This window comes from Artibeus jamaicensis, unplaced genomic scaffold (assembly GCF_021234435.1).
Source record: "Artibeus jamaicensis isolate MK-2021 breed Jamaican fruit bat unplaced genomic scaffold, CSHL_Jam_final scaffold_474, whole genome shotgun sequence".
NCBI classification, from domain to species: Eukaryota; Metazoa; Chordata; class Mammalia; order Chiroptera; family Phyllostomidae; genus Artibeus; species Artibeus jamaicensis.
In genome coordinates this window covers 36,982,272-36,995,875 of record NW_026522046.1, presented here as the reverse complement: position 1 = coordinate 36,995,875, position 13,604 = coordinate 36,982,272, and the positions used below count along the sequence as shown (strand labels likewise).

Sequence of the window (13,604 nt, the reverse complement as noted above, 5' to 3'; positions counted from 1 at the left end):
CTGTGTTTTAGCATTGTTTTTACATCTTCTTGTTTGACTATAACAAAGCAGATGGAGAACTTGGATGAACTGGGTACAACTTGCTTACAACCTGCAAGACTCCTCTCCGTGTGCAGGGCATCCTTTTCACTGTGGAGACTTGCTGCCCGAGAGGACCCCCTGACCTGAGAGATGTCTGCGCAGAGGGATGCTACACCGGAATGTAAAGAAACAGTTTCTAAATTCTTTATCACAGGCCTTTCAGGACATTCAGGTGTCATTTTGAATGTCCTCTGTGTTTTAACTTCCATCTCCTCCCGATAGTAAATGCCCTTTCCCCAGGAACCCGGGTCCCTCCTCTTCCCTTTGAGTTGGCGGCCACAGCCTGTTGCAGTGCTGTGCAGATAGAGGAGGGGAAGCTGGATAGGGGAGGGGCCCGTGGGGAGGGCGCCAGCCAAGGGAGGGGCCTTGGAGAGATGAGGCCGCGTGGCGTGGTTCTGCCCACGTGGTGGGGCATCCAGCAGCCGTGCGCGGGGTGAGTGGCACAGCAGGTGCGTCAGAATCTCAGTGGCTGTAGCGCTCTCACACCGTGAAACGAGGAAAAACAGCCGTGCCTTCTCCTATCTGACACTCTTGCTGACTTGTGTTCATTAAATACGGGTCCTAATAAGCCTTTAAAGGTTTTCTTTAAAAATGTGAAGTCAGAAACGGCCTTTGTTAAGGGTTTAGTTCGCTTCAGAAAAGGAATAGATTTTTACTATGCTATGCCATACTGAGGAATTTGTTTTTCAAAAGGTCCACAGATACTTTCTAGTGGTATAGGTAGGAAGAGAGTCCCATTTTCAAACGAAGCTAAGCAATGACAGTTCAGTTGAACTACCTTTATTCAAATACTTTAGGCGTTGAGACATGATATTTAGTTATGGCTCTCTTTGAAAGTAGTCAAGGAAGCCTGGTGCTCAGGTCCCTTCTCTGGCCTCCCCTGAGAAAGGGAAGTGGTCTTTCCCACCCCCACCCCCACCCCCGACAGACAAGCAGCCTGGGGTCAGCAGCGCCAGTCTCAGGAAAGAAGGGCTGACCTTTCGGTATGTGCTTGCCCAAAGCACCCCACTCCTGAGCCCTACATCATAGGACCATGCATTTATAGTCATCGATGTTTTCCCAGGGAAGTACTCTCTTTTTTCCAGCTGAATGCTGTGGTGGTGCTTTGAGTCGTGGCTGCTACCCAAGGCCTCGCCTTCTTCGGAGCCCCTTCCTCTGTGTGGTGAGGCTGCCCCGACTGCACACTTGAGCCTTTACCTGTCACTTCAGCACCGGTGCCGTCTCACCCTGCACTTACCATTTGGGACCACCTTGTGTGTTTATGGCAAATGACCTCAACCTATTATGCTTGTAGCTGTTTAAAATGGCTTTTTTTCCTCCCATGCCACTTGTTACAGGCTATGAAACTTCATTGAAGCTGAAACCCCTAAAACCTTACAGTGTGATTATATTTGGAAATTAGACTGAGTTAAATGAGGCCATTAGGGTGGGCGGGAACCAGTCTGACTGCTGTCCTTAGAAGAAGAGCAGGTTTGAGTCAAAGAGGGGTGCAGAGAACTGGAGAGGGACACCTGTCGGTCGTCCGTTGCTGCCTTTAGCACCAACCAATGAGGGCCTATGACTGAGGCTGGCTGTGCCTATTCACAGTGACTCGGTTCCGGACTTTTGGTTTTGGCTGTCACTGTTTCCGATTGTTGCTGCTCGGGGTGTCGCAGGCCTGTGAGTGCCAGCTTTCAAGGAAGCCTACTTGACAAACGTCCTTGCACTGAGAGACGATGGGAAAACGGACGCTTCCCTGCCCCTGCTGTTGTCCCTGGTACATTTTTTCCAACTCTCGCCCTGCTCAAAGAACTATTTCCTTCTTGGTAGGTGCCTTCAACTTTTGGAGGTGATTTTCTTTAAAATTCTCTTTATTTATGTTAGGGGTAAGCTGGAGAATAAAACTCAATTTTGACAAACTCGTTCTCACACAGTTTGGACACTTTGTTCTGTCTTTCCATTCCTCCCCATTGCCCATCCATTCACACACACTGCAGTGTTCATGGACTTGGGTGTTGGGGTAAAGGGCAGATGACGGGTAATGATTTCAGGGTAGCAGCACTGTCTCTCCATCAACACTGAAGGGCGTATTTGTCCCCAGATTAAGGCGTTCTTTAGAAAGTAGTGTATTTGTGTTCAGTCTTCACGCAACAGAAAAAGTCCCCGTCAACATTCTGTTACATGAATATATTCCTACACATAAAACTTTCCTAATTGTCTTCAGTGTATATAATTCTAAATTTTAGAAAAAGATTTCTTGACCTATAGTGATTTCAGTATAATTCATGGTTGTGGAATATTCAGAAGGAAAGTGAGTTCGAGAACAATAAGTTAAATGGCAGGGGCAACATAAATCCAACTACAGATCTTAGAAATTCTCAAATTTTTACCACCTTTAGGAAGCACTTAAGAAATACGCGGGGAAAAATGCAAAAAAAAATTAAAAGCACTTAAAAATACATTCAATGTTGAAAACAAAAATGGAAGTTGAGAAGTTAAACAGGTCCTTTCTTGATAAAAGTATTCACTTGTTTTTTTGTTTGTTTTTAATTTATTTTTAGACAGGGGAAGGGAGGAAGAGAAAGGGAGAGAAACATCAATGTGTCGTTGCCTCTCAAGGGCCCCCTACTGGGGTCTACAACCCAGGCATGTGCCCTGACTGGGAATTGAACTGATGACCCTTTGGTTCATAGTGTAGTTAGTGCTCAATCCATTGAGCCACACCAGCCAGGGTATATAGTCACTTGTTTTGAGAGTATTTTCTTAGAAAGTAGAAAGATATTTTATATTCTGGTGTGTCTTAATTAGTGCATTAAAAGAAAAACTTGGTCGAATAAAAGTATGGCATATATTTAATATTAAGGAGAAAGCATCAACAGATAATAATTATGGTTTACCTGGAATTTCATGACCAGTTATTACTACTAAAAGTGTCTCAATCCCTTATAGAACAAAAAACATAGGATGGAAAATGAAATTTTAAAACTTGAAAATTGGAAAAAAGATGTGGTCTTTTAAAGAACTACTAGGTGGAAATGCATACCCAAGTAACTAAAGAGTAAGACAAGAACATAATTTCTGTCTAGGCTTGATTCATGGAGCAATAATTTGTGTAACTTTGCATAATAAATGAGTGATTACAATAACTGTAGAATACAATGTTTTCTTAACATTCTAACTAAATCTTCAGAGAAATTTTAAGTATTCTTTAAATTGCCCTTCCCTTGAGCATTTACTGGATACTGACTACACATTAGATACTGTTAAATACTTTGGGGTGTATAAAGATGCATGAAACATTTTTTCCCAGTGTTTCCATATAGTTAGTGGTGCCAGATATGTGCACACATAAGTGTATTATTATAAGATAAGAACCAAGTGCTATGAAAATCCACAGAAGCTACTTCCGCCAGGGAAATGAGGGAGTGCTTCATGGAGAAAGTGGAACTTGAAATGTCCCTTAATATCCTTACTTGCATTTGATGGGTGTGCATGGCAAGCAGAGAGAAACAGTAGAACAGATGGATTGTGACCATGAGGCAAGATGTGTATGTGTGAGAGTGGGGAGGGCCTTGAACTCCAGGCTAAGGAATTTAGTCTCTAGTAATGGACTATGTAAAGAAAGACTAAAAGGTTTTTCGCAAAGGGAAGGGGGAAAAGGGAGAAGGGAGTTGATGCTGATGAAGAGGATAATGCACCCTCTCCTCCCCGCCCCAGCCCCACAATCAACTACTGGAGTGGGGACAGGAGGAGCAATGGGTGGAGCAATGCTGTGATCCCATGGGGTCTGAAGCTGTAGCTTCCTGGTGAAGCAAACAGCCTCATGCTTCCCAGTTGATTAAGCTCAATGTCTAATTCCCTTTGCTCCTTTTTCTCATTAATAATTAGCTAACTACCTGTGGTAACAAGACTGGGGAGGGCTAGATGGGCCAGAGATTACTGAGGTGGGTAGGGTACAAGAGAATTGCAAATGTAAATGTAAGGGGGAGGTAAGGTACAGGAGAATTTGAAAATGTAAAAGAAGGAATGTTGGGTGCAGGGGAAGACTTCTATATGAGACATCCTGCATCACGTGGGCCTGAGTCATGCAGCCCCTGATTCCTCACTTAGCTCTATGAACTTGGCAGTTGACCCTTGTTCTGTTTCCTCACCTGTAAAATAGCACACAGCCCACTTTACATTGTTGAGATGAAGGGCATTTTACATACCCTCCCCTCCAGCTACCCCCCACCTCTGACATATATAAAGTGTTCAATAGTTGTGGCTTCTTATTTTCAGAGGTTTTCCTTTTCAGTGTTTGAGAGGTTGGCATGCATTCAGACTGATATGATGAGATTCTAATCTCAGGCAGCTAAAGAACTAGCCTTATAACTACAGATGGTAAGAGGGTGTCGTTTCCTGGGCTTTACTGAACAATAGGTGCATGACTCTTCCCCTGTACTGTTAAATGGGGCTAAAAAGTTTAAGAAGTTCAGTTGTTTTTGTTAATGTAGGTTCTCATAAAACAAAGCCATGTGTGAGATGAAGGAAGTTTCTTTGCAAAGATGTACTGAAAAACAACCAATTGTTCCAGATGTAGCTATGTTAAACCTTCAACTAAAAGTAAACCCAGTTACTACAGCAACAGTAGTGATTAAAACAAAACAAAACTTGCTATTAACAATTCTAGTGCCCTAATCCTTATATAACACAATTTGCCTGCAGGAAAATCAAGTCAAAGTGCTGTAAGAATTACAATGGGGTTTTACCAGTCGTCAGTGTTCAAGTCCCTCAACTAAAAGCTGTTGGAAACACAAGCCCAGACATAGGTGGATATACTTTCAACAAGTGGAAAATGCGTGCTCACTACTATAGCCCTTGCATGGAGGAAAGCATTCTTCACCCAGTTTTGACTTAGCTGCACACAGTGGTTTAAGGTCATGTATAGTATGTACTTGACGAAGTGTTAGATGTTAACACTATAAGGTGAATCCTCTAGCTTCTGTGGCTTACAAGTTTTTTGTCTATTAGTAGAACTAAGGTACTACAAATTTTCCCACACAAGATGGATTTGTGTCATTAAATTGAAGAAGTTGATCTTGTGTGCGGGTAGGTAAGCCTGAAGAGGCATCTCTGAGACTCCCACGATCCCTTGGCAATGCAAGAAGAAAGCATTTCCCAAACTAAGTTAAACGGAAGTGTGGGCAACGCTTGGTCTAATTTCTTACAAAAACTTAGATAGGTTTTTTTTTTTTTTTTTTTTTTAGGGCTTCACCATCAGGAGTTGGGAAACTGTGTGTGGGGGCCAGATCTTCTCTGCCTGCTGGTTTTGTAAACAAAGCTGGGCTGGAACACAGACACGGCCATTCGTTTATTACTGTCTGTGGCTGCTTTCATGCGACAGTGGCGGAGTTGATTAGTTATAACAGGGACCATATGGCTTGTGTTGCCCAACATCTCTACCTGGCACTTTACAGGGAATGTTTGAAGGGGACTGATGAGAAGCCTTGAATGCCACAGACAAGGCGGGGGACAGTCTGACTACAGGGGTCTTCCCAGGGACCTGGTGTCCAGGCATGTGCTGGACACTCAGTGAGTGCTTCATCCACTTGTGCAGTGGATCCCGAGCATTTGCTTTACTTACTGGGCAAAAGGAATTGACTCCTTTCAAAGCAGCTTAACCACGTTCAAAGTGGTCAAAGGTGGCAAGTCACCTTTTCATCCAGATTTGCCCAGAACCCTAGCCATATTTCATTCTTATGAATGATTCAAAACAAATTGTAATTATGCTTTTAACATAATCTAACTGCTCCTACTGTTAATTGAATTATTGGAATTTTCACTTTGTAGCACTAGCTGGAGGCCCTTGTGATTAATCAGGTGAGAAACCAGTTGATTAGATGCATTTTTCATGTCAGCCACCTTCTCTTGTGAGGATGGATGCTAGATTCAGGGAGCCATAGTGAACTCTTTCAATGCCTTTTACTTGTCAGACAAACACTTCACCCCTCCTGTCCATTGCTTTGCAGTTACCAGGATTGGAAATCCACTGACCATAAGAGCAAGGGACTCAGCCCAGATCAAAATTTCCCTGCACGATTTTTAGAAACAGATGTGAAAACACCATCCCACAGGAAAAGGTGCCCGCAGGGCTCTGCATGGAGGCTCCGTGGCAACCTGATGTCAAGGTCACCGATCCTCTTCAAAGGGGTTTCAGGGGGAGGAACGAGCGACAAGCAGGTGTGGGGATGAAATAAGACACTTGGGTTTGGGTCTGACTGGCACAGTGAGCTCTGGTCATGAGGTATTTTCCTTCATGTTGCTTTTGGTTCTCAGAAATGAAAGAAAACAGTACAAACCCTTGGGTGTAAGACTCATTCCCACTAACTCCCTTCTGTGGATAAATGAGCAGCGCAATAAGGATTATATTGGGGGAGAAAGGAGGATTCTGGTGGAAATGAGACCAGAGTTTCCTTTCACATCTGTCCGAGTATTTCCAAACCCTCTAAGTCAGACTCTTGCAGAGAAGGGTACATGCAGGTTGTATTTGCATGCTCTGTGGGTGAAGTTCACAACGATATACGATGTATTTTAGTAACTTCCTCTAGAAGTTGGGATATTTAACATTTAACAAACCCCAGAATACTGAAATGTATTTTGATGATTTTAACTTACTCCAGACAGAAGCCAGGCTGTATTTTAGGGAGTGACAGAACTATTTTTTTTCTTTTAAATTGTTTTTTTTTTATTTTTCCAATTAAAGTTGATACACAATATATTAGTTTCAGGTGTGCAGCATAATGATTAAACATTTATATAACTTATGTCTGATCATAATATTAGTAACTCTACTCCCTATGTTGTACTACACATCCCCATGGCTATTTTGTAATTACCAATTTGTACTTCTCAATCTCTTCCCCTTTTTACCCATCCCTCCAAACCCCCTCCTGTCTGGCAACCAGCAAAATGTTCTCTATATCTACATCTATCAGTTTGTTCCTGTTGTGTTTGATTTTTTAAGATTCCACATATAAGTAAACTCATACAGTATTTGTCATTCTGATTTATTTCACTCATCACAATACCCTCTAGGTCCATCGATGTGGCAGGTGGCCAAGATTTCATTCTTTTTTTATGTCTGAGTCATATTTCATTGTACATATGCACCGTTTCTTTATCCATTCACCTATTGATGAGCACTTAGGTTGCTTCCACATCTTGGCTATTGCAACTAATGCTGCAGTGAACATATGGACACACATCTTTTCAAATTAGTGGTGTCTTCAGATAAATACCCAGAAGTGGAGTTGCCAGGTTGTCTCTTGTTATATGTGGCCTCTGTTTTAAAGTCTATTTTGTCTGGTACCCACAAGTTTTTTTGTTGTCATTTCTATTTTCATGAAATGTCTTTTTCCATCCCTTTATTTTCAGTCTGTGTGTATCTTTTGATTGAAAGTGAGAAATTTGTAGATAGCATATATAAGGGGCTTGTTTTCCTTTTCATTCAGCCACCATATGTCTTTGGATTGGAATATTTACTCCATTGACATTTAAAGTAATTGATGATAGTTATTGCCATTATTCATATTCTTATTTTTTCTTCTCCTTCTTCCTCCTCTTCTTCCTCCCCTCCCCCTCCTTCCCCTCTTCCTCCTCTTCCCCCACCCCCATCTTCTAGTCCCTCTAACATTGCTGTAATACTATTTTGGCGGTGATAACTTTGAACTGTTAACTTTTTCTTGTCTGGGAAGCGCTATCTGTCCTTCCATTCTAAATAATAGCTTTGCTGGGTAGAGTAATCTTGGTTGTAGTTCCTTGCTTTTCACCACTTAGAGTATCTCATGCCAATCCCTTCTGACCTTCATTCAACGTTTCTGTTGACAAATCTGCTGACAATCCCTTGTACATAACGAACTGCTTTTCTCCTGCAGCTTTTAAGATTCCCTCTTTGTTTTTACCTTTGCTCTTTTAATTATGATGTGTCCTGGTAGGGTCTTCTTTGGTTTATCTTGTTTGAGCCTCCCTGCACTTCCTTGCTTTGTATGTCTATTTCCTTCACCAGCTGGGGGACTTCATTTGTTATTATTTTTTCAAATAGGTTTCAATTTCTTGCTCTCTCTCTTCTTCCGGTACTCCTATGATGTGAATGTTGGTATACTGATGTTGTCTCAGAGCTCCCTTAAACTAGCTTAATTTTTTTTGGATTCTTTTTTCTTTTTGTTGTTATGATTGGGCATTTTCTGGTTCCTTAACTTCCAATCGTTGATTCAGTATTCTGCTTCATCTAACTTATTTTTGATTCCTGCTAATGTATTCATTTTGGTTATTGTAGTCTTCATTTCTGACTGGTTCTTTATGTTTTCTATTACCATTTTTATGTTTCTTATCTTTCTGTTGAAGTTCTCACTGAGATCACTGAGCGTCCTTATAACCAGTGTCTTGAACCCTGCGTCTGGTAGGTTGCTTGTCTCCATTTGTTTACTTTATTTTTCTGGAGTTTTGTTCTGCACTTTCATTTGGCATTTGATTCATCTCTTCATTTTGGCAGCCTCCGTGTGTTTGTTTCTATGTATTAGGTAGAGCTGCAGTGTCTCCCAGTCTTGATAGAGTGGCCTTATGTAACAGGTCTCCTGTAGGGACCAGTGGTGCAATTTCCCTAGTCACTTGAGCCAGGTGCTCCAGGTGTGTCCCTTGTGTGGAATTTGTGTGCCCTCCTGTTGTGGTTGAGAGACTGCTATTGGCATGTCAATGGGAAGGACTGAGTGGCTGTGAGGAGTGACCGACTGTGACTACAGTGGAGCAGCTATTGTGCACAGGCTGACCGTAGAGGGACTCTACGTGTGACCGCTGACATGGGACTCTAGAAGCTCAGATTTACTTTAGCAGGGATCTGGTGTCTGCTAAGTCTGTCCATTGAGTACCTTGTTTGTGGAGGTGGTTGGGTGGTGGTCTGGTGTGGTTGGAAGCTGGCCACTGGGGGGTGCTGGTTCAGGGCCACTGGGTGTGAGCTACAAGATGATCTGTAGAGAATTGCCACTATGCTGGGCTTGGAGATGCCTGGGAGAGGCTAAGCTGCATGCTGAGGCTGGCTGTCACTAGTGTTGGGCTTGGGGTTGTTCAGCAAGAGGCACGGAGCATGCCAAGACCAGCATGTCTGGGGTTTGTGAACCTTTGAGAGACTTTAGGAAAGTCTGCAAAAGACAAGCTATGTATATGGAAAAGCCACTGGCAGTGGCTTGGTTGGGCCAGAAAGTTGGGTAGCCTGGCCTCAGAATCACCAGGATAAGGTGAACAGTGATAGCCAGGTTGATGGAGACTCAGATATGCCTGCCAGCTCTGTGGTGGAGAGGGCTAACTAAGCAAAGGAACAACGGCCTCTGCCCACACCTTTGTCTGGGAGAAGGCTGCCCCTCCAGCTCGTGCCCTGATGCCAGACTACTCAGTGTCCGCATGTCCTTCAGTGCTGCTGACCCAGCACTGGAGCTCAGAGTGAGTGAGTCCTAGTAAGTCCACGTGTGCACTTTTAAGAGGAACGCCTGGGACTCTAGGAGCTCTTTGTCTCACTCAGCCACAATCCCTGCTGGTCTTCACAGCCAGGAGTTATGAGGGCTTCTCTTCCTGGCACTAGAGCCTTGGGCTTGATGCCTGGTGTGGGGCCGTGACCCCTTGCTCCTCAGCGGGGACTTCTGTAGATGAGACACCCCTCCCGATTTTTAACTGCCACATGTGGGTGTGGGACCAGCCCATCCTGCGTCTCTGCCCCTCCTTGCGGTCTGAAGTAGTTTCCGTATATCCTTACTTATAGGACTTCTCTTCAGCTAGACTTCGGGTCGTTTTCAATGGTGTTGTTCTGTGCTTTAGTTGTAATTCTGATGAGGTCATGGGAGGAGGCAAGTACAGCATTTACTCACTCTGCCATCTTGACCAGAAGCCCAGAACTACTTGCTTAAAATAACAATTTCAAGTGATTTAGTGTTTATAAAAAATTTTAATGAAATCCCAACCTCACCTCCTTATGTACCTCTTTGCAAATGTAAGACAAAGCAGAGTTTTATAATCTTTAAATAACTTGCGTAACAACTGTGGTATTGGTGTTTCTCGAAGGGGAATTCTTTTAAATTATAAAGGATTTTGAGTGCTTGAAATCCTATGAAAAGAAAGAAAAACCAAGTTTAAATATACTGTATTAACTTACATTTAAAGGAATATATAAATCCTATGTATTAAGCTACACCCACTATAGAACCTTGCAGGTCCAAACCAGCATATATTGAATTAAATCTAGCTTATGGTGAACTAAATAATTAAATACTAGGAGACATGGTCTTTCAAAATGTGCCTAAAGAGGAAAGAATTGTGCCCTGGCTGGTGGAGCTCAATGGATTGAGTACAGGCCTGTGAGGCAAAGGGTCTCTGGTTCGATTCCCAGTCAAGGCACATGCTTGGGTTGCAGGCCAGTTCCCAGCAGGGGACGCAGGAGAGGCAACCATACATTGATATTTCTTTCCCACACTTTCTCCTTCCCTTCCCCTCTCTCTAAAAATAAATAAATAAAATGTTTTTTAAAAAGAGTACAGAATTGGGAGCGGGCATTAAAGTAGGAGCATATCTGTGCTTGCCAGGTGCGTCCTAGAGCATCTAGTGGATGGAGAGCATCCGAAGGCACAGCACTGTGTGAAATTACTGCGGCTTCAGTGTATGATGAGCATTATAAGAAAGTGTCGATAGTGCCAAGGCTGAGAAACCCTGTTCCAGGGTCAAACTAGAACTGGATGAGAGCAACGGAGAGGGAGGCAAAGAAAAGAGTCAAATGCATTTGTTCTTCCAACTCAGCCGCAAGGTGTCGCTGACTGCTTGGTGGGCTGAGAGCGTTTTACTCCACACCCACAGAATGTTTTCCACAAATGGTAGGACAAATAGGGAGAGATACATATTGCCTGTCAGCCAATTAAAGAGTAATGTGCTTTTGGTATAGTAAACTACAAAGTAAAATGACTTCTGTGATTGACGACTCTGGAGTGGACCATCTGAGGCATTTTTGATTTTAAAAACTCTGCAGAACAGTTCGTGGGTGTTCAACATTAGTGTCCATCAGAATGACTTGGGTGTTCAAATGATTGATGTTTGTGCCCCAGCCCATGCTCTAGTGAGAGGAAATCTAAGAAAAAACTAAGGAATTCAGAGAAGCACTGCTCCACTTCTCGAGAAAGGGGTCAGGCTTCTGAAGACATTGAAAACCTTCCTCCCCCTACTGTATTTCTGAAAAATAACCTAGAAAGTCAAATTTCTACCCAAAGAGCTACAATATCTGATCCCTGCGTTTACTGTTTCACTGTATTTACAAATGCAGAAGTACAACAGACCCAAATATCTACATTATGTTCCCTTAGCCATCTCAGTTAGAGAATTGCATCATTTCGAGGATTTCTGAGATGCTTCTTTCAGCAATAGCAGAGGACATTCTATATTCTTTAAATTTCTAACTGCTTTAACTAATCAAAGGAGCGTCCTGGGACCACAGATCCGCAGAAGTGAGTTGCTTGGTCAAGCTGACAAAATCGAGATGCCTGGTTCTCAGGCTTGCCACTGTAATCCTGTGAAAACTAGTGTCTTAAGTTCCTCACCTATTCAATGGAGCTGATCATCTCAGCCCTAATGATACTAAGAGACTGACCAATAATGGAAAATGCCACAAGAAAAAATAATGGTGTGGTAAAGCCTCCTTGCTCTATAAGTGCCAGTAACCTTATCATGCCTCCACAGACAGGGATGAAAGCTGACATTTATTCCGCTCCTTCTAAAGACCAGTGGCAGACACTTGTACAAAGTATATTAAAAGTGAAAATCATCACTTCCACACAGTTACTTCATGTCCTTGCCCTCTTCCCTAAACAAATCCATTCTATAAATATGCTTTAAAAATACTCACATTTTCATTCATTGTTGTGGCTTTGGCTGCAGAACTGCTTTTCCTGTTTGTAGAATAAAAGAAACAACATTTATTACCTGATCACTTCCATTTCTGAAGTACATACCCGTTCTCTTAATGTTACCTCTACATTTTCTCAACAGGAAGATGAACCTTTATCACAGCCAGATGCAATAAAAAGCCAGAAAGCCCAACTGAATGTCTTACATTTATAGACAATATTCACAGAGAAAGCCATGCAACAAAATATTCCCTTTGTATTTAGTTGCTGCCTCGGGCTAATATACTACAGATTTTTGTGGAATGAGCAAATCAGAGACTTTCTAACTTCTAATGTGTCGATTTAGTAACATTTAACATTTCGCTTGAGATTATAGTCTCAAATTTCCCTTTTTCCATGGAAAGAAAGATTTATGTGGTGACTATGGTTTTGAGGTGAACTGGGTCCCCCCCCCCCCATATCACATGTTGAGGTCCCAACCCCCAGGACCTCAGTATGTGACCATATTTGAAGAGGGGGGTCTTTAAAGAGGTATTACATTAAGATGGGGTGACCAGGGTGGCCCCAATCCAATATGACTGGTGTCCTCACGAGAAGAGGAAATTCTGTCACACACAAACAGGGAAGAGGAAGTGCAGACCCAGGGAGAAGGCCACCTGTCAGCCAAGGAGCAAAGCCTGGGCAGGTCCCTCCCTCCCTCACAGCCCTCAAAAGGAGCCAGTTCTGCTAATGCCTCGCTCCTGGACTTGCAGTCTCTAGAACTGCGGGAAAACACACTTCTGTGGTTTCAGCCACCTGGTACATGGCACTTTGTTATGGCAGCCCTAGAAAACACATGCAGCGTCCAGTCCATCAGTGAACAAATTCTGAGGGCCGTGGACTAGACCAGTGGGAGACGTGTGTAGGAATGAGGTCGTGCTCTGCACACTGCTTCCTGGGTTAGTAGAGACACTGTGACTGAAGCAAAGACTAACCCCCGCCCCACAGCAATGCCAGCCTTTTCCCGTGTGTGAGATGGTGCCTCTCCTCTGCTCAACACCCTCCAATGACTCTCCATCTTACTCACTCAAAGCGGAAATCCTCCCAGATGCCTTGGGCGGCATGGGGTGGCTATACCATCAGGCTCACCCTCCTTTCTGACCCCCCCCCCCTTGCCGCCGCTAGTCCTGAGAACTTGGATCTCGTGCTGGACTTGGACTGAGATTACAAGGCCCAGAGACTGGCAGCGAGCAGCAAGTCAGGCAACAGGAAATCAATGGCAGCTAAGCTTTCAAAAGATTAAGGAGATGACCAAGTACCTGAAGTGATGACAGCCGAGAGAGAAGGGACGCCCACAGACTCAGAGTTGGGTCTGCCACACAAGCAGGACGGTCCCAACTCAAATGCACATAAACTGGGGGACTTTGATGATGCATCCATGAGCCCTAAATCTCTGACTCTAGTCAAGATGCTTCCCCAAACTCCAGATTCGTATATTCAGCTATTTACTGATTCTCTCTAGTACTTGGGAGTCCAATCGGCATCGCAGACTGTGAAATTCCCAAACACGCCAGACCTCTCCACCTACCGCCACTGAAACTTTCAAACTGCTCCTCCTGAAATCTTGTATCCTTAGCAAACGCTGACTCCATC

At 43.4% G+C, this 13,604-nt stretch overlaps 1 protein-coding gene across 1 annotated transcript in view; it reads right to left on the bottom strand.

The window, feature by feature from the left end:
* Positions 1 to 10,010: 10,010 nt before the first annotated feature.
* JAM2 (junctional adhesion molecule 2) overlaps positions 10,011 to 13,604 on the bottom strand; it is a 49,186-nt gene continuing 45,592 nt past the window's right edge. Inside the window, exons 9-10 of the mRNA XM_037155239.2 lie at positions 11,972 to 12,014; positions 10,011 to 10,189 (exon numbers count right to left, since the gene is read on the bottom strand). Coding sequence (XP_037011134.1) covers positions 10,157 to 10,189; positions 11,972 to 12,014 — 76 coding nt within the window. The 3' untranslated portion in view covers positions 10,011 to 10,156. The remainder of the gene's footprint in view (positions 10,190 to 11,971; positions 12,015 to 13,604) is intronic.